At 37.3% G+C, this 24,495-nt stretch overlaps 1 protein-coding gene across 1 annotated transcript in view; it reads right to left on the bottom strand.

Annotated features, from left to right (window-relative positions):
• Positions 1-24,495, bottom strand: part of TENM1 (teneurin transmembrane protein 1) — a 938,436-nt gene that overhangs the window by 99,370 nt on the left and 814,571 nt on the right. The window contains exons 23-25 of the mRNA XM_036443384.2: positions 17,467-17,716; positions 11,264-11,284; positions 5,665-5,897 (exon numbers count right to left, since the gene is read on the bottom strand). Of these exons, the coding sequence (XP_036299277.1) occupies positions 5,665-5,897; positions 11,264-11,284; positions 17,467-17,716 (504 nt within the window). The remainder of the gene's footprint in view (positions 1-5,664; positions 5,898-11,263; positions 11,285-17,466; positions 17,717-24,495) is intronic.

The raw sequence follows: 24,495 nt of genomic DNA, 5'->3' as shown, positions 1-24,495 counted from the left end.
AGGATAATGAATATCCTAAAAAACTTTTGGAAGCCATAAAGTTTCAAGGACCATTTCTCTCCTAGAGTAAGGCTCAGGATATTGCCTAAGACCTGCTGAGTGCTGAGGTCAGTTTGCTTAAAGATGTACATGGAAATAAAGATATAATCCTTGGTGAGGTTCAAGGGAAGCAAATTAAGTCATTGATTAATTTCATCCTGTCCAGTCACTCCTTCACCCTCTGTATCTACTTAAAAAAAATAAAGTATTCAGCTTGTCACAAATTTTATTTTATATCCCCACCTAGTACCATTTCACATTCTGCTTAAGTACTTGGTCATCTATTACATGACTCATTAGTTTGAGTTCTTTGTAGAATTAAAGAAAGTTGTAGTAAAAATAATAAATGGAACCTAAGTTTCAACTACATCATCCATGCATGTTTTAAAAGCATCTTTCAAAGTCAGCTCAAACTTATATACAATGCCAGGAATTAGCACATCATCAAGCTCTTTGCTAAACTTTTTCCTTGCCCCATTACATTGAAGTATTGATGAGTAAAATGGCAAATGTTTCCCTTTATTGGGACTCAAATCAAAGTGTTTAAAACTAGATCAGATAAAGATTTATTCCCAGAGAAGTACCCACAGGCTATGTATAATATATACATAAAAACCTAAACGACTGGCTGAATGGCTGATCATCCAGTAGCTATGATGCACAATGACCACCAGGGGGCAGACACTCAGTGCAGGAGCTGCAGAGCTGTGGTGACTTGGTAGCTGCAGTAACTTGGCAGCTGCAGTTCTTGGGTGACACACCCGGAACCAGAGAGGAAGAAGCCTGATTCTGGGGTGCGTCACCAGAGAACAGCTCTGTCGTAATCCATGATTCCTTGGAGGATGTAGGAGAGCTGGTTTCAGCCTGATCCCTGCAGGTCAGGCCAAGGAACCCCCACCTGTTCACTAGTCCATGCATTGGGCCTCTAGTCTTCTTTTTTAAAATATATTTTATTGATTTTTTATAGAGAGGAAGAGAGAGAGGGATAGAGAGTCAGAAACATCGATGAGAGAGAATCATCGATCAGCTACCTCTTGCACACCCCCTACTGGGGATGTGCCCCCAACCAAGTACATGCCCTTGACCGGAATCGAACCCGGGACCTTTCAGTCCACAGGCCAACGCTCTATCTACTGAGCCAAACCGGTTTCAGTAGCCTCTAGTCTTATATGAAAATCTATTCAAGGACACTCCATTGTTTCTTTTAAACCAAATTTGTAGTTACCAGTTATAGTCAAGAAATTTAATAAAGTTAAGGTTTCCTGCTTCCACCCCTTAAGAAAGTGTTGCTGAAGTTCTTAATTGCAGACTCTTCCAAAAAAATGTGACAAGTTTTCCTGGAGATTTATTTGAATAATTACATTTACAGATTATGTAAATGTTATGTAGTGCACTAAGGGTACACTATCAGGTCAGAAAAATCAGAGGAAGATTTTTAGTAAGGAAAGGAAGCTAGACTAAAAGTCATTTATCTTACAAATAAAAATATGTTGTTCCCATTAAATAGGTTTTATTAGATTGAAAAGCATTTTCCAATATTTCCTATTCTCAACAGAGACCATGGGTTTTAGCTGCAGGGCAGACAGTATGGGATAGTGAAGGCTGACTTGGTTTGAATTCTAGTGTTATCTGTAAACTGTGTGACCCTGGTAAATTTCTTGACCTATCTAGTCTCTGTTTCTTCATATATACAGTGGGTATAATACTATTGACCTTTTGCATAGTTGTAAAGGTTAGATATGCTGTGTGTAAAATACCTAGTACAGTGTATATGGCACACAGTAGTCAGTAAGTTATAATTGTGGTCATTTTAATGCATTGAAGCTTAGAGGAAGATCATCCCAAGTCCTTCAATTTACAACTGAGGAATCTCAGAATCCAGTGTTTAAATGACTAGCCCAATGTAACAAAATTAGTCAATGGCAACATTAAGTCTATTTTAGTGTTCAGGGAAATTAAAGCACCATGTGGTACAGTAACTTAAACAGGGCCATTCAAAGAAACCCTAGCATCACATAGATCTAACAAAAAGTCTAGGTTCCCTATCCCCACATTCATTGCAATTTGCTACCATATATATATATATATATATATATATATATATATATATATATATATATATTTTTCATCTAATGGCTTTTGACCTTTTACCTTTTGCTGACTTTTAAAATCCCATTTGATAATTTATTCCAACTTTAGGCCAAATGATCTCAAAAGCAAATTTTACTTCATCCTATTTTTAGAATAGATTCTGAAAATAAATTAGCTGTCTTGTAGATTAACATTTATTTGACTTACCTTGCATAATTAAGGACATGTTGGAGAGCCTGTCTGTAATTGCAATATGTTGCTTGTTAAAGTCTTGGGGCAAGCTCTCTTTCCTAACCTTAAAATGGTACTCCCTAGATGTACTTTTCCATTCTCTACTGATTTATAGCTTTTTAGCTTTTCTTATTAGCTACTAGGTGGAGAGAAAAAAAAGTCAAACCTCTCCTTAAAGAAATCTATTATATATTTGTTGTCTTATAGAGGGGAAGGAAGAAGGCACTGATGTGCATGGTCGTTGTTAAGCAAAATAAAGAAACAAATTGTGCTTTCTTGAGAGATAAAGAACCTGCAGGAGAACCTCGGAGATATAATTAGCAATTAGCAAGACTCTCCTTTCAATTTGCACACTGTGTTTTAATGACTTCTTGCATGATCTTTCCTTCTTCCATGCAAGTCTATGAAATTGCCCTGCAGCATTCCATATAATGAGAATCTGACTTCTGATTCACTGCCAAGGGTGAGTTCTGTCTATATTTGGCACAGAGGTAGGTGCTTTGGTTAAGTACCTAAGAGTTCTGACCAGCGTTTTCAAGAGTGACTGATCTGTGGACATACGTTCTGCTCTCTGAGTGACTTTGAAGATCACTAAAAGGGTCTTCAAGCACTGTTAACATAGTTGAAGGAGATGTGGTGGATACTTCGTGTGAGTCACACATTCCTTTCCTTTAAACATCCTCATTTACTCACTGTATCAGAGCAGATGTTGCCAACATCAGCTCAGTACATTAAGTGAAGACAGTCTTGGATTAGGCATTCAGCTATCTGAATCCTGGGCCAGATGTTCTTAGGGTCCCTGAATGCTTTGGGACTAATCAAGAATACCAGGTTATTGTAAAGGCCACTTTTGGATAGAAAGATAAGTAAATCTAGCCAAAGGAAAATGCATTACTAGCTATGACAAGAAAAACTTAGTTTAATATTAGCTTTAATAGATATATAAATTTTGGCACTCTCATTACTGATGCTTCAGGAGTTCATGTAAATCCTTGTCATCAGGATTCTATTATTGCTACTTTCCAAGGGGAGGGGGGATTGCAAGGAACTGATTATTTGCTTTATTTGGAAAAGTCAATATATTCATCTATGTGGCAGGTTGAATGTGGTAGATGAGATGAGTGGTTTTCATACTAGCGGCAACTCGGGAGGATGTCTATTTCAGGCATAATAAAAGCTAGATTTCTCCATATTTCTTTTTTTTAAAATACATTTTTATTGATTTCAGAGAGGAAGAAAGAGGGAGAGAGAGATAGAAACATCAATGATGAGAGAGAATCATTGATTTGCTGCCTACTGAATGCCCCCCACTGGGGATGGAGGCCCGCTACCTGGGCATGTGCCCTTGACCGAAATTGAACCTGGCACCTTTCAGTCTGCAGGCCTACGCTCTATCCACTGAGCCAAAGAGGCTAAGGCTCCTCCATATTTCTTATGCAGAAAACCTTAAAATACTCACAAGTGTTTTAAACTTGTTTAAAAGTATGACCCAGCCAGTATTTCCCTGAAAGATGAGCCAATTATATGTTGCCCCTGAGTTCTGCATTCAATATTCAAGTATATAATGTGGACCTACTATGTGTAAGAAATGAAAGCTGGCACCAGAGACAAAAAAAAAAACACAACATTTCAAAACATGATACTTGGGGACTTACGTTCTCTTAAGGAAACAAGTTTATCTGCTCTAAGCACCACTGAAATTCCTCTTAGGAATATTTGGTGTAGGTAAAAGTTACTTAATTAATCAATTATACAATAAACATGTGTAGTGGATCCCACACTGTGCAAGATATTACTGAGGAGATGGGGAGGATTAAAAAGAAATATTAGATGTAGTTTCTCATCTCAAGCAGCTTACTTCAGTAATAAAAAACCTCCCCTTCATGAAAAAACTGCTAAGTACAAAAAGGCAAATATAATCAAGTGCTAATTGGGTAGTGTAGACACTGTTAAAGAAATTCAGATTTAATTTGCTGTGATTAGCCAGAGGGGCTTTATGAAAGGCACAGCTAGAACTTGAATATGGCCTTAAAGAAAGGGAAAGCTTTAAACTTTGATTGTGGTTGAAATTTAATCCCCATATGGCAAATGTCAAATGGCTAAAGAGTAACCTCTTAATATTTGAAATAATAAATGATAATCTAACAAATTAAACACATTGACCTTACCATATCTTTTTGGAATGGAAAGATGTTCATAATAAATTGTGCAAAGCAGATTTTAGGACAGCATTCTGTAATATGATTCCATTAGTAGAAAATAAAGTATATGGTAGGCATAGAAAAAAAGTCTACATAGATATATACTAAAATGTTAACAGTGGTTTTCTACATGTGATAGGATTATGGGTAACTTTATTTAAAAATATTTTTGCATTCTCTTTTTAAATTTTTGTATAACAGTTGTATTCTATTTGTGTAATAGTTAAAAAGATTACATTGGCTTCTTAAACCCACTAAAGTGAACACTTCATAAAACCAACTAAAATAAAAGCACACACACACACACACACACACACACTCACACAACTATCTTGGAGAAAGAATAGAGAAGGATAAGTAAATAATTAAGCAGAGAGAGTGGATGATATATGATGACAGACTTAAAAGTTGATCCTTTAGCTTATGGCATAAGATGGGAATATGATCCATATGATCCAAGTCTATAAAATCATGAAGCTAATTCGACGAGCACAGATTTATTCACAAATTCCAGGCAATAGAACCCAGCATTGGCCTGTAAAGATTTTGAGAAGTAAATTTAGGACAAATCAAAAGAGAGGCCATGCTCTTACAGAAGGCAAAAAAAAAAGGAATTTGTTATCCAAGGGATGATAAAATTGAAAATATACATAGCTTCAAGAATGATTTAAATTAATGGAGAAAAGGTTCATTAAAGGTTGGTGTTAAGCAAAAGCCATACATGTCTAGAGTCTTCAAGATATTTAACATATTTAAATGTTAACAGTGGTAGAAGAAGCCTGCATTTTTGAGGTTCTCAGCCAGCTAGTAATTAACCATTTAGTTGTTGGACTGTTGGGAGTTTACAGGAAGTAATCCCTGAGGAGAGGTTGGGGTATCAGGGAGGCACTCAGGACAATAATTATCAATCAGAAAAGTAGCATTTCAATATTTTAATAACAGTATATTGGCTAAAATTTAATCCTGACTGTTCCTATCTTCTGGAATAGACTTCAGAGATGATGTCTGTCAGAGGCATATTGAGATAGACTTATGACAATGATCTTAAGAATTGGAGAAATCAAATTCAATCTTTAGATGACCAAAGGATTTTTTTTTTTACCTCGAGGGCTGTTCAGTGAAGCTTCCGATGCTTTCCCACCATCTCCACAATGACTCTGGTCAAACGGAAGGCACTGATCACCTGTTCCTGCCACCACTTCAAAATTCTTAGACAGATCTTTTGTTTCCACAAGAGATTTCAACTTGTAGACTTTTCGAGTATTGGTGTCTGATAGATAAAGTGATTCAGACATAGGGTCCATAGCCAGATAGTATTTGTGAGCAGGACTTGTGCTAAGGAAGAGAAAGGTAAAGTTATTCAAAGAAATTTGTTCAGTATACAACCCTGGGGGCTGCCTTTCATCACAAATGGAAAATTCTCTTAACAGATGAAAGAATTCAAGTACCTTCCTGTTTATGTACTGAGGAGATGGATACTTCTTTGTTTTTCTAGTAATGGATCTGGGTATAGAAAAATTCACTGTGTACTGCTAACCTATAATGATGCTGATATTTCAATAACATTCATTGTGGGTAGAGGAAAAAAAAACAGAAGAGAGTAAGTCCCAGGAAGTCATTTTTTCATACCGAGTTCTCCAAATAGCTACTAGATGACTGCCTAGATGTCTCATAGTCACCAATTCCCAAATATTAAGTTATTCTCTTTTCCTGCCTTTCCTATCCCTCATAAACCTACCTCTCTTCCAGGCTTCTGACTGGCTTGCAGACACTATAATACTTCCAAGCTTGTGTTATAAATTGAAAGGGATGTACAAAGGTAGAGAAGAGTTGCTTAAGGATTGGTGTGCTGGAGATACATTGCCAAACTTTCCCTCTCCAAGCTTCCTTTTTTAGCTGACTGCCACACTTCTCTAATCCATTTTTCCTTCTTTAGGACATGACAGAACTGATTGTATTTGGATACCCCCCCCCTTTTTTTTTTTATATTATCACAATCAGTGATACCTCCTAAACATGACACTAAAGTTGCCTTGATTGAATTTTGGTATTCAGGAAACTCCTTAATTGCATATTCACATAGGATCTCTTGTGGGGTTTCTTTTTTCTGCATACATAACTAAGCTCATTCATTAATTTTGATTCTTCCTAATTTCATTTTTTATGGCTGCAGTAAACTGGTTTAGGAGATATTTTGCTTGAACCTAAAATTCATGTACTGCTGACATTATCCAAGCCCCAAACCTGGAAGTTTAACCCTTTCTCCCTCCTTTCCTCTCTATAAGCAATTGTACCTATAAACTAGCTTTCAGAACCATTCTTTTCTTTGATTCCTCCAGCCATTCCAGTAGTTACAATACCCATAATCTTTGGCCTGGGATGTTTTCTATAGTCCTGTTGATAGGAGGTGTTTTAGAAATCTGAAATCCATTTTTCCTCACACTACCTCCAGAGTTATTTGGATCATTTGGCTGCCATCTTTAAAAACTCTTAAAACATTTTAACATTTCTTGTTGTGGTATCCAAGTTTTTCCCCACTTAATAAATTCCCACATGCCTTTTAAAGCTTTACTCAAACCATGAGAACTTGGAGAGTAACCTTTATTGTTTTTAAACTCTAAGATGCTCATTGCCCAGAACTTTGCCTCACACTCAGAAACCACTTACTCCTCCTTCTTTCCATCATTCTAAACTCTTCTCTAATCTGCCCACTTCTCTTTAACTCTTCTGCCATTAGTCTAAGGCCCCATCATCTCTCACCTGAAGTCCTTCCTTGGCACCATTTATGTATTGTGTCTTTGCCATTAATCCATTAAAAACATGTTTACTAAGTGCAAACAATGTGTCTAGGAACTGTGCTATGGTTGGAGACCTACTTGTGTGAACAATACAGCCTCTTTTTTCATGAAACTCAGTCTAGTGGGGGGTCAGATCAGTAAACAGGCTATGGCTGTCATAAAAAGAGTTACAGTAAGAGTAGAGAGGAAGACAAATGAGCAGAGAGGAGGGACACATGACATAGCAGCACCTATCACATTGTATTAGCATTATTTTAAAATATCATTTACTAAACTCCATACTTTATTCAGATTTCCTTAGTTTTTACCTAATTCCCTTTTTCTGTTCCAGGATTCCATCTAAGACACAACATTATATTTAGTCATCATGCCTTCTTAAGCTCCTCTGAGCTATGGTAATTTCTTAGACTTTTCTTATTTCTGATGACATGAACAGTTTTAAGGAATATTGATTATTTTGTAACATGATGCCCGATACTCAAATGTATCTGATTTTTTTTCTCATAGTGAGATAGGAGTTATAGGTGTTTTTTTTTTAAATATATATATTTTATTGATATTTTACAGAGAAGAAGGAAGAGGGAGAGAGAGTTAGAAACATCAATGAGAGAGAATTATCGATCAGCTGTCTCTTGTACACCTCCTACTGGGGATGTACCCACAACCAAGGTACATGCCCTTGACCGGAATCGAACCCGGGACCCTTCAGTCTGCAGGCCAATGCTCTATCCACTGAGCCAAACCGGTTTTGGTGGGTTATAGGTTTTGAGGAGGAAGACCACAGGGGTATAGAGCCATTTTCATCAAATCAAATCAAAGGTACATAATATCAACATGACAACACTGTTAATGTTGACCTTGATTGCTTGTCTGAGGTAGTGTTTGTCAGGTTCCTCTACTGTAAAATTACTTTTTCTCTCCCACAATTGATATTTTATTCTTTGGAAGTAAGTCACTCAGCTAAGGTAACACTTAACAAGTGGGGATCTTATCTTTACCTTGAGGATGGAATATCTACATAAATGATCTGAAATTGTTCTGCATGAGAGTGTTATCTCTTTTCCTCCATTTATGTATGAATTCAACCATTTATAGAAGTATGGACCCATGGATATTTGTTTTATACTTTGCATTAAAATCCAATGCTACTTTATTTTGTTACTCAAATTGTTCTAGCTTTAACCCTTGGGAGCAGAATTTAATTTAAAGATCCCATCAGTGTGGGGTCTTTCTTTCTTTCTTCTTTCTTTCTTTCTTTCTTTCTTTCTTTCTTTCTTTCTTTCTTTCTTTCTTTCTTTCTTTCTTTCTTTCTTTCTTTCTTCCTCTCTCTCTCTCTCTCTCTCTCTTCTCTCTCTCTCTCTCTCTCTCTCTCTCTCTCTCTCCTTCCTTAGCTCTTCCTTACCTTTTGGAACTAGGCTCATCTTATGTAATCTCTGCCCCAGTACTAGAATGAGTCATTTCTCTAAGGACTCCTGGTTACTTTTACTGGAGAATAGTTTTGGAAACTGAGATCTGGGCATTAAGCACTACTATTTTCACATATCTCTTCTGCAACTACACTGTGAGCTCTTTGAAGGCAGGAACTGTATTAATCTCTCTATCCTCAGTGCCAACAGAGTGTGTAACAGGGTCGATGTTCAGTAAGTGCTGAACTAAACTGAACTGAAGGACATGAAACTAACTAAGACATAGAAGAGTTCAGGTCTTGGCTACTTGCCAAGCAAAATGGAGAGGAGAGGTCATCAGAATAATTAAGATATCCTTAAAGACTGGCATGTTCCTGATTCTATTTGTAATTGTATTTGCCCTCTAAGAATATTTATGCATGTGAAGGATAGTAAAGGCTTGCAAATACAGATGAAAGACCCAGTTTAGAGTTTTAATTGGGGAAAAAAATCAGATCCAATTAGAATACTTGATTTTTTTTCTACTTACCTTCATCAAATAAGAGAATCCAGTAGATTCCAGGGACATCTTCAACCCTGGAACCACTATCACAGCTGCTGTAAATAAACTGTAAAGGGCCCCAACAGACTCCAGAATTGATTTGGCAGTCATATCAGACAAAGCAACTCTGTAGCAAAGACTGCTTAAATAGGGGTTTGAGTAAAAATGTTTACATATCTGGTTGAATTTTTGCCTTCAGAATAAAATTTCCTCAGTGCCCTTATATCTTTCTAGACTAAAGGAGAAGGGGTCACAACCCTTCCTGAAAATAACTTTCAATACCTTGGTAGCCTGTTTATGGAAGTTTCACCTAAGCCAGATGAATAAGGTTTTATTTAGGAAAAGTCCACAGGCTGGTTTTCCAAGAGAAATGGTATTCGTACAAAAGCACTTTGGAATGTATTGCATTCATTTATTATAGAACACTCCCAATGTGCCTGTGAGGGAAGTGAAAATAGTCATTCTTAAATCTCAGCTGGGGAAACCCAGACACATAGAGGGCTTGCCCAGGGTCACTAACAAGCCTGTGCCTGGACTAAGAGTAGATTAGATCATATGTGACTGAGAGTACAAAATACCTTCAGAATATTATGGTTCTAAAGATAGCAAAGAAAAAAAAGATCAGTGTGCTCTTGCCTTCTTCTAACTGAGTAGCATATCCTATTTGGCTCAGCTGTTCTTAAACTTTGTGCACTGGCCTTTATAAAATGGAATAGTCCAACAAACCAAATTCAAATCTGATTAATGTTATTTTCTTGACAGCCAACAGTCAGGAAGGTCTCCTATACTGATATGTCATTTCTTGCTATTTCATGCCATTTCCCAAGCATACTTCAGCTCTTTTTAGATTGGTTTCTTTTTACTCTCTGAAAACAAGTCATACCTGACAAAGAAAAAACACTGGACTAAATTCCAATTTATTAGAATCCCTCATTTCGAAATGCATATTGCAATTTGGGGTATGTGAAGATTTATTTTATAACTTCATTGTTAAACTTACTGTCACCTTCTGGTTAGTTTTACATTTGGGCAACGCCCTTCAACTGAACAAAAATCACTTCATTCATGCTAGTTAAAAATCACATAGATTGTAAAATGGGCAATTAATGCTTATAATTAATACTATGCAACACTTTACCAGTAAGCAATTTGACAACCAACCTAATTTGTTTAAGAAATTAGTTATGCTAAAGTAACAAGGCTGAGCGTGTGCACTGGCATTTAGGAAGTGGCATCTTCCCAAACAAAATCCAAATTAAAAATCCTATCAGTGCCATTGTGATGACAATTGGCATTCGGAAGTGAACAAATTCAATTTTCTCCTTGGTAATTTCAGGTAATTTAGAACAGTTTTGACAAGTGTAATGCATAAACAAATTGAACAGAAATACTCATTATGATTAATTTTGGAGCTTTGTGTCATTGTTGGTAAATGGTCAGTTTACAGCCTTTCTATTACTTATTTTTGGTGAGAAGAACTAGAAACCATGAGGTCACATAAAAGAAAAAAGGAGACATCTTGTTCAAGAAGATCATGTGGTCATTGTCTCTTATTATTCTTATCAACTGTATTTCTGGATTGAGAAGCTCGCTACATTCCCCCTCTCTCTCTATCTACAACTGGAAAGCACTGAAGCTATTGGAACTTACAGTCTCAGTTGTGATATTACCTAAGGAAAAAATGAAGAAACTTAAGGCCTTGCTTTCCCCTAAAGTGCTGAGCAACAAGCTTTCACTTAATATCTTTTCAGTATATTCTGGTCCTCCAGCAAATTCCCACTTAGTGGCATTCTTTTCTTTTGGAAGAAACTTACCTGAGCCAGAACTTCCAAGTTCACTTTCAACATTATTCCTTTAACCTTAGTTAAGAAGTAAAATTTCCCTGTTAGCACATTATTAGGAAGTGGCCTCTTAGGCAAGAAGGGGCATTAGGCAGCTGCCATGTGATTTGCTTACCTATGTCTGGTGTCTCTGTTTCTAGGGTGCACAAGGTATCCACGAGTAGCAAGTAAAAGCAAATAGAGAGGCATCAGTATCATTCAACAGGGCAAATCTCACCAGACACACCAATCCTAACGCAGCTTGTGGCTGTCAGAGAGACTCTATAGGGATCATTTAGTCAGATATGCAAGTCATAGTGGACCCAATCCCTCCTGGTTCTCCTCCTAAGATGGTATCAAGGTGATTGAACATCCTGTTTGGTGGGTGGGCAAAGCTCTAAGGCAGTTTTTGCAAAAAGCCCTCTCTGGACCATTTTTATCAGAATCACTCAGGCTCTTGCCATATGTACAGTTTCCTGGGGCTCTCCAAGTCATACTGAATCAGAATCTCGAGGTGGGAGAGAAACATGGGGATTTTATTTTTAACAAACTCAGCTGGTGATCCGGATACAAAATAAGGTTTAAAAACTGCTAGGCTGGAATTTCAGGAAGTAGCCACTGCAAAGGGCCTGAGCATTCTAGCTTCTGTTTTGAAAGCCACCTTATCAAAGTGCAAAACCCCTGTTTTATTACTGGGTCTTGTGAGACATTCCAAGTTTACTGGCATCCCAAACCAAACCCTAAGACACTTATATGACCTCAGAGGTAAGATGAGGAAATTACTTGTGCATATTAGTACATTACTCAGCAATATTAACAAAATTAAATTTAAAGTATAAAGGTTTTATCTTAGACCATGACAGAATGTCCCTGGCATCAAAATAGCTTTAGTAAAATATCATGTATATCAACTACTCGGGCCTTGTATGTTCCAGCTGTTTATGCTCCAAGGGGTAACTTCAGAGGGCGAAACAGCACTGTCAGGTCAAAAGAAGCAGAACACGTTGGGGACCCTGATTTTTAAACCATTAGGCACAGGATATTTCACTCTGGGATCTGCTATGAGGCTTCTCACATAGAGAGTGCAGTCTGACAATCTTGACTTTGGGTCAAAGTTGCCCAGAATTAAAAAAAAAAACTATAATCATCTGTGAAATAAAGGCATTTTAAATCTGGCCCTTTATGTCACTTGGAAAAACACAAAGACAACAAATCTTTTTATCTAAACTAGAAAATGTTCTTATTCTTCAGACCATCAGGCAAGAAGAAAAGACACAACATGATTTCATTCAAAGCTATCTGCTACTACTAATTCAGTGCTCTTTAAAGACAATATTCCTGGGATTTCACTAGTTGGGCCACAGATCCACTGACTTTTTCTTTTCTCTGGCTTGCCTTAACAAGGTAGGTATCCTGTGGGTTGACACAAAAGGTCAAAAGGTAAGAAGGGGAGCTCTGATTAGAAACTTGGCCTGAGGCATTTGAACCTTTTTGAGTTTCTTTGTCATTTGGCACTTGCTTGTTTTTGTGGCCTCTACAATCCAGGCTGAGTGTGTTGGAGGGTGGCTCTAATCACTGTTTCGTGGTTGATCCTCCTGGAGGAAGTTGAGTTGTGAAAGTTCTAGAAGGACCTCATTAAAACATGATTTTACCCACAATAGATTCTCATGGTACAGAACCATTTCTGTGGTTACACAGGGTTTTGAATTTCTTAGGTGATAGCAAGGAGGGGGAAAAGGGATAGTCTGACTTTCCTGCAGCTGCTTCTGATCCTGCCAATAATGTCACTCTGAATTTGGAAAGATGCCTCGAATTATGCAGAGCAGTTTCTCTCATTAACATCTCAGAGAGAGGAAGTGAAAATGATGGAATTTATTTCCAGTGTGTGACCTTGTTCTGTCTCAGAATTACTTTTAGTTAAAGATTTAGCATTGAGCCACCACCACCAAAGTCGGTCGGCTGTCTAGCTAGCAACTGACTGACTGCATGCTGAGGTGCCAGTGTGTGAGCTCTTCACAAGGGCCTTGGCCCATCAGTGGTGCTGGCACTTGGCAACTGACTGACTTGAAGCTTGCCATGAGCTAGGAGGAGAAAGGAGTAGAATTACAAATATTTTTAGAACAAGGAACATTCCTGATGGTAGGATTTTGAAGTTGATCTTTGATTTTGTTCAGTATCTATATGATTAAAGGACCCATCTGTACTTTTTAATTAAAAATTAATTGAGATATAATTCATGCACATTAAATTCACCCTTCTAAAAAGTACAATTCAGTAGTTTCTAGTACATTCATAGAGTTGTGTAAGCATTACCATCATCCAATTCCACATTTTCATCATCTCCTGAAGAAACGCTATATCCATTAGCAGTCACTCCTCATTCCTCACCTACCTCAGCCCTAGGCAACCACTAATCTACTTTCTGTCTCTGTGGATTTACCTATTCTGGATAGTACATATAAATGGAACCATAGAATAGGTATCCTTTCGTGTCTGGCTTCTTTCACTTATCTTGATGTCCAACCTATTCTTTTTATATTTTTGTGACATGGAAGATGGAGAAAGAGACACTATGCCAATTTTGAAGTTGCTATCTAGTGACCTGGAATCACGAGAGTTTGTCTGGCCTGCTCAGTGGTGGCTGCAACACTTGTTCTTCATGATCTTCTTAGCTTCTTTCTTTAATACTTAGCCTGAAATATTTGATGTTGAAGAATGAAATTTCCTTCCTGCTCATCCTTCCATGGCATTCTTCCTTGGAAGACCAAGTTCCTATTCCTGCCATTTACTGACATCTTAGTGCTTCCAATGCCACAACACTTATCCAAGATTAGCCTCCCCCATGCTCCAGCCTTGTCTAAAGCCCTTATCACAACTTACCTGTCTTGTGTTTTAGGGCCCTGCTTTCAGCTACCAGTTCCTTTGAAAATAAATCTGACAAATGAATCCATGCCCAGGGACTAAGGGGGATTTTAGAAATTAGACATGACTCTTTCTTTAAAAAAAATCTTCAAAGATTGTATTTTTGACACTCATATTTAATTACAAGGTATTATAAGCTCTCCTTTTTTTTATTACCTTACCTCAATTTTTCACTGGAAGAGCACTAAGGTATGTACATGTATATGAAATCTGCAGTGAATAGGCAAAAGGTACTATTATATACTTAAATAACAAGAAATAATACTGTTGCTCTTGGCATATTGCTAATGATAAAACCATAATTGACTTTCCCTTATTTTCCCTATTCAGGCAGTGGGGGACCAGCTAGATGAAATAAATGATTGGCAACCAATGAAATTATTTTTGAGGTCAGATGTAAGAAACTCAATTGGGGACAGTTTAGATGAGCAGGGCTAAGTTAGAAAAAAATCTATAGTCTTCCAATTTTTTTTTAACAAAAAATTGATACAAAATGAAATTTGTATCTACAAACAGTAGAACTCAATGAAAATTATGGTTCTTATGATAGCAAAACATTATTATATCAACATATTTCTCTCTAGGAAGTTTAAATATGAAAGGTGCAATGTACACAGTATAGGCTACTGCCCAGGATACTTGTAAAATAAGTGAATCTAATAAGATCTATATTAGTTTCTGAGTAAACATAACAGATAACTGTTTGTGACATAAACTGGATCGACGTTTTTGACTATAGTCACACAAGGAGTTACCTGTCAATTAGGTCAAAATGTTGCTGCATATTAAGCTAATTAATTTCTCTGATGGCCAATCACAGGAGTGTTGGAGTAGAGAATGGAGAACTATTTTTTTCTTCTTGAACCTAATACACAGAATCTTACATATGAGTGTATGAAAAGACTGCATCCACACAGTAGGTTGCTGGGGGAAGGGATGCAGGGAGAGAGGGAAAATGTGTGAGACCTTGAATTTACATAATTTACATTTATAATTTTATGTGAATCTGTTTGTTTGTTTTTAATGGGGAGGAGGTTCACAGTCTTTAATACAGGGGTAGGCAAAAATAGGTTACAGTTGTGAGTACACAAAACACAGAGCTTGTTCCTGTATTATTATTTATTCTTGTATTATATATTTTTCCATATCAACAACTGTAAACTTACTTTTGCCCATTCCTGTAGATTCTCAAGGGCTCTGAGAATTTTAAAAAATGTTAAGAAGAGCTACTCTAAAATATGTTAGCTCAGAAGAACCAGCTAGGGAGACTCAGGCTAAATGGGAGAGCCTGGGTGTGTGAGCTCATGGTGCGTGCAAGCCTTTGTGTTTGAAGAGCTGTGACAATGAGAGAAAACAGTGCTGTGGTGTAAGACTGAATAAAGGGACTGGACAATATTTCACACTGTCAGAAACGAATTTTTATTGGTACTGAGAAAATTACTTTGCAATTAGGGTCCACGTTATTCTATTTTATTCTTCAAATGACTTTGTGTTGAAGGTCATAAGGTGCTTTGGACTAAAATGCAAATTTGTGAACTGTTAAGGATCCTTGACCAAGGAGAATCTCATCAATGAATGACAACTGCTCCACCTTAGGGAAATTTGCATTTAAATTACAATAAAAAGGACTAAATTTAGCTGGATTTTCTTTATAGTAATATTTTTCTTTGCTTTTATAGGCAATCTTAGGATTCTTTTCTTTGAGAAGATGGCTATATAGTATTAGCTTTATAGGGTTGAGTATATAAGCTCAGCAAGACAAGATCTCTGTCTACTTGCAGTCCCTATCTGTATGACTGGAAACTTTCAGATGGTGAATGAATTGTTTAGTGTTCCATTCATGTTTGGCATTATGTAGACTGAACATCTCTAGGATTTTGAAAACAATCTAGAATGTTGTATAAATCATTTCCAAGTCCAGGCAAACAACCATCCTAGCCTTCTTCATTGGCTTCCCAGTAAGTAGTTGCCTAAAGAGATATACTGCTGGAAATGACAAGTCCCTGTGACATCCTGAGGTACATGAACATTTGATTAGGGCAGGGTGGTATGAATTAGTTCTTCTCCAGACGCTATAGATATGTTTTATCTTTATAAAATCTTAATTTTACAGTCCATTTTTTTATTAGCCAAGGTATTTAACAGCTTTTTTCTCTATGACAGTGTTTGCAATTATAATTAAGGAATGTATTAAACCTGGAGTGAATTAATGTGAAAAATAGATGGGAGCATGTGTCTAGAAGATTTTCCTTGCTAGGTGTGAAGGACTAATACAGTCTGAGAAAAGGGAGGTAGATTCCAAAGCAAGCACAAGAATATGAGAAATTTTGAGGAACGTCCAAATGTATTCAAATCTCCATATTCCTGTGAACAGAAGTGTTGAATGAAAATGACCTAAGACTTTTCATGTGTCTTGACTAGTCTGGATGGTGTTCTGTACATTTAAGTTGCTCCACCAGTATCTCTGATCAATGAGGTGATGCCCGAGACAACAATTACTATAGTTTATAGGATCAAAATATATTATAGCATCAAAATATTCCGGGACCTAGAGAAACTTTTAGCCTGAAGTTCTAAAGATGTATGGCAAAGATAAAGCTGCCACAAACTACTAGAAGGACGGGTCTACCAATTTAGCTATGGGAGAAAAAACAGGTCTGTCTATTCTGCTGGGATGGAGGTAGATGTTTTCCCTTCCTAGGACTCCAGAAGGTATATATTTGTGGCTTATAACCCCAAAGGGATAAAACAAAACTGACTAAACTATGGTTTACATGGTTCAGGACATTTACTATTAAAAGGTATGAATTCCTTTCAAGGTGTTTTGACTTTGTACTCCCAAAATTTCTAGAACAGCATAAAAAAGTCTCAAGATGAATACTTTAATAATTTTCTCCCTATTGGGATAGAGCTTTTAAGGGTAAAAAACTCATTCTTCCTTTTTTATCATGCCATGTAAACACAGACTTCATTTTTCTTTTATGTGAAGTGACCACTTCAAAAGATTGGACCTGAAGAGCTTAGAAAGGTTAGCCTTTTGAATCTGGCAATACCTCTACGTACAAGAGCAGAATAGATATTTCTGATCAGTCTTTGTAGTGGCCAGAAGGGCTTGAGTGACTTACCTGAGCACTTAGAAGTATTGAGATACATGTCAGTGATGGCAGTGCACACAGGGAAAGCCACACATACAGGGATGTCAACACTTCCTGGTTCTCCAAAGTAGTGCTCAAAGTTTCCTTCAGGTCAGAGGAGTAGGCAAGCTGATCTATGTCCTGCATCCCTAATTTCTGCATCTTAGTTCAGGGCTACAGTAAGGGCAACTGTATATCCTGCTCCTGGCAATGCCTTGTCTCTTCACGTTATCTCATCTTGCTTTTCCTTATCCACTAAGCATAGAGATTAGAAGAGGCTTACCTTAATTCCAAAATACCAACAGAGTTTCCTGAGGGAAATATTCGCCTTACAAAATTGAAGTCTCCAACATACACACTACCATCAGGGCCAGAAGCTAAGGCAACAGGAGCAAAGAGTTTGTTGTTGTGAGCTGGGCCATTGCAGTTGGTGCAGGCTACACTCCGTTGGTGTCCATTACCCATTATAGTTGATATGACTGGGGGCTGCTGGGAAATAAACATATTTTCTCCATTCCCTTTATGTATAATTCCTAGATCCAAGGGGGAAAAAAGAGAATAAAACAAAAACAATTACCACACAATATTCTCAGCAACATTTTAATTTTTCTCTCATTGTTCAAATTAAGAAGGAGCTTTGGCATTGGAATAAAAGAAATTGAGAGTACAACATATTACTCTTGGTTTTGTTGGACTGCAGAGCCACCATAAATAGTACCACAATGTTTTGCCTCAGTTATCCCCATCTGTGAAATGGGTTAATACATCCAGTCCCTTTATTGCTGATGCTAAATGCCTCAATAAAGAATTTGATGACCAACTTGTAATGATGTCTTGTTCATTGTGGGCTCTGTGAATCACCTGTGGCTTAGTTTTCATCTCTGACTGACTTTCTCTTGATGTTGGGCACACAAATGCTTGACTTAAAATTACAGTCACTATGCAACTGGTCCCTGAAAAGGGAATATCAGTCAATTTTAATATTAACCTTACCAAAACACAATCAGGAAAGTAATCTACTTCCATGAAAAGAAATCATATCGCTAGAATGCACTTCAAATATATAAGAAAGGGACTTAAATTTTCCACTCTTTTGGACCGTATCTTATCATCAGTGCAGGAAATAGAGATACTGACTTATGAAAATGCTGGAAAATCCTGTGCAATCATTCTCTTTGGGAAATCTCTTCCATTCTCACAGCTTTAACTCCCATCTGTACATGCCAAAATTTTCTCCTGTTCAGAGTCTCACCTGACGTGCAAATACCTACTATATCTTTTTATTTGGATCCCCTAAGACCGTGGTCGGCAAACTATAGCTTGCGAGCCACATGTGGTTCTTTGGCTCCTTGAGTGTGGCTCTTCCACAAAATACCACAGCCTGGGCGAGTCTATTTTGAATAAGTGGTGTTAGAAGAAGTTTAAGTTTAAAAAATTTGGCTCTCAACAGAAAATTCAATCGTTGTACTGTTGATATTTGGCTCTGTTGACTAATGAATTTGCCGACCACTACCTAAGATACCTCAAAACTCAACAAGTTTAAAACAGACTTTATCATTTTTGTACCCCTTACTAAACCTTGCTTTTTCTCCTTTTCTCCCTAATCATCTTATAAGTGGTACCACATGTGTGTATTTACCTAACTTGGTAATGTGGGCATCACCGTGGTCTTGGTTTCCTTATTTTATAAAATTAATTATTAACTCTACCCCCACCCCACTGGGTATAACTCTTAAAATAATGTTGAATCAATTTTGTATTCTCCATTCATACCACTATACTTTAGTTCAGTTTTTCTTAATTTCTTGGTCTCTTGTTTTCCATGTATACCTATTTGCAAACCATCACTCACACCTTTCTTTAAAAAAAAAAATTACACACACACACACACACACACACACACACACACACCGTATTTTCTGGCGTATAAGACGACCCCCTAATTTTACAGTTAAAACATAGGTTTAGGCCTATATTCGCTGTATAAGACTACCCCCCACTTCAAAGAAAAGACTTACTTTGCTGTCAAGATCTGCAGGTAATTTTTGTGCAATTTTGGTCTTTTGCCCTCGATTTTCGGTTGACTTTTTTTTCGGTTCAAAAGTCGTCTTATATGCCGGAAAATACGGTGTGTGTGTGTGTGTGTGTGTGTGTGTGTGTGTGTGTTGATTTTTTTACAGAGAGGAAGGGAGAGGGATAGAGAGCTAGAAACATTGATGAGAGAGAAACATTGATCAGCTGCCTCCTGCACACTCCCTACTGGGTATGTGCCCGCAACCAAGGAACATGCTCTTGACTGGAATCAAACCTGGGACCCTTTAGTCTGCAGACCAATGCTCTATCCACTGACCTAAACCAGTTAGATCATCCACACCTTTCAATAGCTCCATATCTTCTATGGACAAAGATCACCTTCCTTATTATTAAAGCATGCAAAGTCATCCATAATTTATTTGGTCTTTGCCTATTTCTTCACTCTCTCCTTTCATTGTCCTCTCATTCATATGCTGAGTTTTAGCTATAGTGGGACTATTTTTAATCACTTTCACATAGTCCCATTCCTCTCTGTTTTTGTACATGCTGTTCCCTCTGTTGAGTGCCCTCTTTATCTTGTCTGCTTGGGGAACTCTTACCTATCCTTTAGAGCTCAGCTCAGTTCTTCCCCACTGTTCTGTCCAGGCAGAATTAGTTGCTCCCTTTTCTGTGTGAAAACTTTTGCATAGCTCTATCATTACAGTTATCACACTATTGGCTGCACTTTTCATTACTTCTCTATCTTCCCTGTTAGGACATGAGCTCCTTGAAGGACTCTGTCTTTCTTCTTTCTTCATTTTATGTGTCAATCCATGTGGCCTAGTCATTATAAGTCAGTGGTTCTCAACCTTTCTAATGCCATGACCCTTTAATACAGTTCCTCATGTTGTGGTGACCCTTAACCATAAAATTATTTTCATTGTTACTTCATAACTGTAATTTGCTACTGCTATGAATCGTAATGCAAATATATGTGTTTTCCGATGGTCTTAGGCAAATCGCTGCTGTAGAGCCTAAGACCATCGGAAAACGCAGATATTTACATTAAAATTCATTAACAGTAGAAAAATTACAGTTATGAAGTAGCAACAAAAATAATTGTATGGCCGAAACCGGTTTGGCTCAGTGGATAGAGCATTGGCCTGTGGACTGAAAGGTCCCAGGTTGGATTCCGGTCAAGGGCATGTACCTTGGTTGCGGGCACATCCCCAGCAGGGGTTGTGCAGGAGGCAGCTGATCGATGTTTCTCTCTCATTGATATTTCTAACTCTCTATCCCTCTCTCTTCCTCTCTGTAAAAAATCAATAAAATATATTTTAAAAATAATAATTGTATGGTTGGGGGTCACCACAACATGAGGAACTGTATTAAAGGGTCGTGGCATTAGAAAGGTTGAGAACCACTGTTATAAGGCTCAGTAAATGTTCAAAAGAGACTTTGAGTCTCTTGTAGTTTCCCTATCCAAATCCCAGTGATTTTGCCAACTGCCCAGCCTAGGCAGATAATGCAAGGAACAGGTACTACTGTACTAAATAAATAGCTAAAGTCTGCTCAGAATGAGCCAGGGCAGGTAAAGTATCCACATTGTGAGAGATATACCAATGTGTCAGAATGAAGTAACTGACAGCAAATGAATGAATGCAGTTATCTTATACAGTCTTATTTTTTCTCCCACAAACCCTGTTATTTATCTTCTTGGATGGCCTGTTATTCTCCCTAAACATTTCCTAAAATGCCTTCCTCAGTTTACTTCCAATATTTGGTCTCATAGTCCTACAATGGAAATTATTGATCACTCTGAAATAGGAACATCATTGGCAAAAAGAAATAAGAGGGTAAAACATCCACCATGGCACTAAATATGTACCTGGAATGGGCCTTACAGAAAACAGAAATCCCATACATCATATAGACTTGTGATTTCATAGCTAAATTTTTTAAAATATATTTTATTGATTTTTGTACAGAGAGGAAGGGAGAAAGATAGAGAGTTAGAAACATCGATGAGAGAGAGTCATCGATCAGTTGCCTCTTGCACACCCCCTATCAGGGATATGCCCGCAACCAAGGTACATGCCCTTGACCGGAATCGAACCTGGGTCCCTTCAGTCCCCAAGCCGATGCTCTATCCATTGAGCTAAACCGGTCCCGGCTCATAGCTAAATTTTTTTACTTTCCCTCCCAAAGTGATTCCTGGCTACTTGTTTCAACATATGATCTGCAGGAGCAGTTATGAGTTTATGCCCCCCAAAATTGGTCTTTTATTTCAAAAACTATAAGATATCTTAAAGATCACTATTTTATTAATTTTATTAATAAGTTAGGCAGTAAAATTGTTAAGATTTAGAATAGTTAATTAAGTAAGATTAATAGGACTGAACTCATTTCCACAAAACACTTAATTGCAGTGTGATCAATACTGTAATTTAAATGAATTGGGAGGAAGTGAATGAGAACTGGAATGACAATTGTACAACATCAGTGAAAAGAAATCTCCTAATGATCACTAACTGAATATCCTACCAATGAGGCGAAGATATGCACTCTAATAAATGAAAAAAACCAACTGTTTAGCATGTCAGTATTTCAGCCATGCACTATAGGGTATATCATTCAAAAATATTTCCATTTATTGTCTTGGAAATATCAGATTTGCTATTAACATCTATTCTCCCAGGTAGATCTTTTTTTTTTTTTTTTAATATGTAATGGTATAGTTAACAATTACCTTCAAAATGACATGTTATTACCAGGCTCCTGGCAATTTAAAAACGAAAGATGGCTATTTTAAACCATTCTTCAAAGCCTGCAATTCTAAACCTCCCCTTTTCTATTAGAAAGCCCAACACTCCATCAAAGAAGAAGAATGATTAAAGGAAATAAAACATAAGGCAATGTACTTTCTGATTACATCTCAACAATTGATGTCTTGCTTTCATGCAAGGTACTAAAGTGCCTGTGTACTGAAATTACCATTCCTGTTTAAAGCTGAAGCAATCAAAACAAAAATGGGCAAACCCCTTTTGTATTGCCCTGGAAGAATAGATCATTTTGAAGGGTGTTTTTGTTGTTTCAAGAATCTGTTTAATCTTCCATTACACAGAACCAGGGCATACCATCTAGCAACAATGATTTAACACCAATTCTTCTGCAAAAGGTTGCTTTGCAAATATTTTGTGTATGTTCCTAGAAATCTTTTTTAAAAAATATGTTTTATTGATATCTTACAGAGAGGAAGGGAGAGAGATAGAGAGCCAGAAACGTCGATGAGAGAGAAACATCGACCAGCTGCCTCTTGCACACCCCCCTCCAGGGATGTGCCCGCAACCAAGGCACATGCCCTTGACCGGAATCGAACCCGGCCGGGACCCCTCAGTCCGCAGACCGACGCTCTACCACTGAGCCAAACCAGTTTCGGCTGTTCCTAGAAATCTTGATCAATTATCGCTGCCCACCCCCCCTTCTAGCTTATTCCGCTATACATGCTCATTTTAAAAACAGAATCAAATGCACCTCTGATATCACACATTATTTATAAGAAGGCCAACTCTCTGCTAAGGATTGAGTATGCTGTTTACAGTCAACTAAGAAACCCCACTGGGTGGATCCAATTGCACATTTTCTCTCCTAAGTTTCTCTTTTCTCTGCCCCCCAAAGCCAAATATGTTGTATAATAAGTTAAGCATACTTTTAAACACACCACTCATAGCCTCCTGCTACTTTGCTCAGAACTTCTTTTGAAGCTTATAAATAAGTTTGAAATAAAAATTCCCTCTAGAAGCCAGTGGGTGGTGTTTTACACTGATTTCAAAGAAGAAACCATTTTTCAGACTTATGAACAACAAGGGACACAATACATATTTCTCTTAGGACTTGACTGAGAGGATATAAACACAAACTGGGAGATATGCCAGTGTGATCAATGGACATTTACTTCTTCTCCCAGTAAAACCATTTGTTGACACACTGCTGGCCTATCTTGGAGGCCAAGTTAAAGGAAATTCTTCATTCATTTCAGACAGATGACAAGACTCAATTAGTACCCTGGATTATTCTTTGGAATAATTTTAACACTCAACTGAAGGAAACACTAGAGGATCCATTTGATATGAAGATCTACTATAACAAATAGCTCACTCTGCAATAAATGAATTCACGTACACATTTTTTCACACAATTTTAAATAACTGACTTATCTTAAAAGAAATCTCTGTAATCATGGGGAAGATGTATTTTGAAGAAATAATATTTAAAAACACAAGTTCCTGATGTTTCTTTATTTCAGTGAAAGTAGGAACCATCTCTCTCTATATATATCTATCAGGCATAATATTTGGAATAATTCTCCACAACCAATGGTTATTTGTCAGGTAAATATAATTGCTGCAACAGAAATGACAAATGGTCTGAAAACACTGCCTACTAGAAAATGCCCACTGCATAATGATTGCAGAGCCAAAGAAAAACTGGAGAATTGAATGGCAGCAGACATCCAATCTAATTATAGGTGTCTTTTTAACCAGTGAGAGAAAACTGGGGGAAGATAGATTCTTGTTTCTAATCTGCTATCTGTCTCAGATCAAAAAAGCAAGGTGCCTAAAGAGTTAGGCTTTTTCCAGAAAGAAGTGGAGTGGGGGAATTTGAAGAGAAGATGCTCTTGCCTTAATCAGCCAGAAAAGACTGTCTGACCCGAGGGGGAAAGAGCATTGCTTTCTAAATTGGTCTTCCCAAAGCTGCTCCCTCACGCTTATCATTCCTGCTTCTAAAACTGCCATTGTGGGTGGGATTTAGACTTCAAAAATGTCCCAGGAGAGGTATTCCAGGCCAAGGTCAGGCTGAAAGGCAATGGCAGAGCTGGCTTCAGATATGTTCTTGGCAAGTGTGACGAGTTTCTGGTTAGAAATACAATGTGCCTACAAATGAGATGATAAAATGAACACATGTTCTTTTAATAAAAACTATCCAAAGTAAGGTTTCTTTTTCAGAATAGAATTCTCAGAAAAAGACACAAAACAGATTTAGTGGTTCTGGGGTGAGCACAGGGTTTTTTTTTTTGTTTTGTTTTGTTTTGGGGGGGGGTGATAAAAATATTCTGAAACTGTGTTGTGAAAATTGCACATCTGTAGAATTTACTAAAAGTCAGTGAAATGTACAGCTAAAATTGGCGAAGTTTATGGTGTATAAATTATACTTCAATAAAGCTTTTAAAAAGAGTCTCAGAAATAAATTGGTACCTTTACCTAAAAATTAATTATTGGAAAATAAGAGGTGTAGAGAA

This window comes from Pipistrellus kuhlii, unplaced genomic scaffold, assembly GCF_014108245.1.
Source record: "Pipistrellus kuhlii isolate mPipKuh1 unplaced genomic scaffold, mPipKuh1.p scaffold_m20_p_19, whole genome shotgun sequence".
NCBI lineage: Eukaryota > Metazoa > Chordata > Mammalia > Chiroptera > Vespertilionidae > Pipistrellus > Pipistrellus kuhlii.
This window is presented reverse-complemented; position numbering and strand designations above follow the sequence as displayed.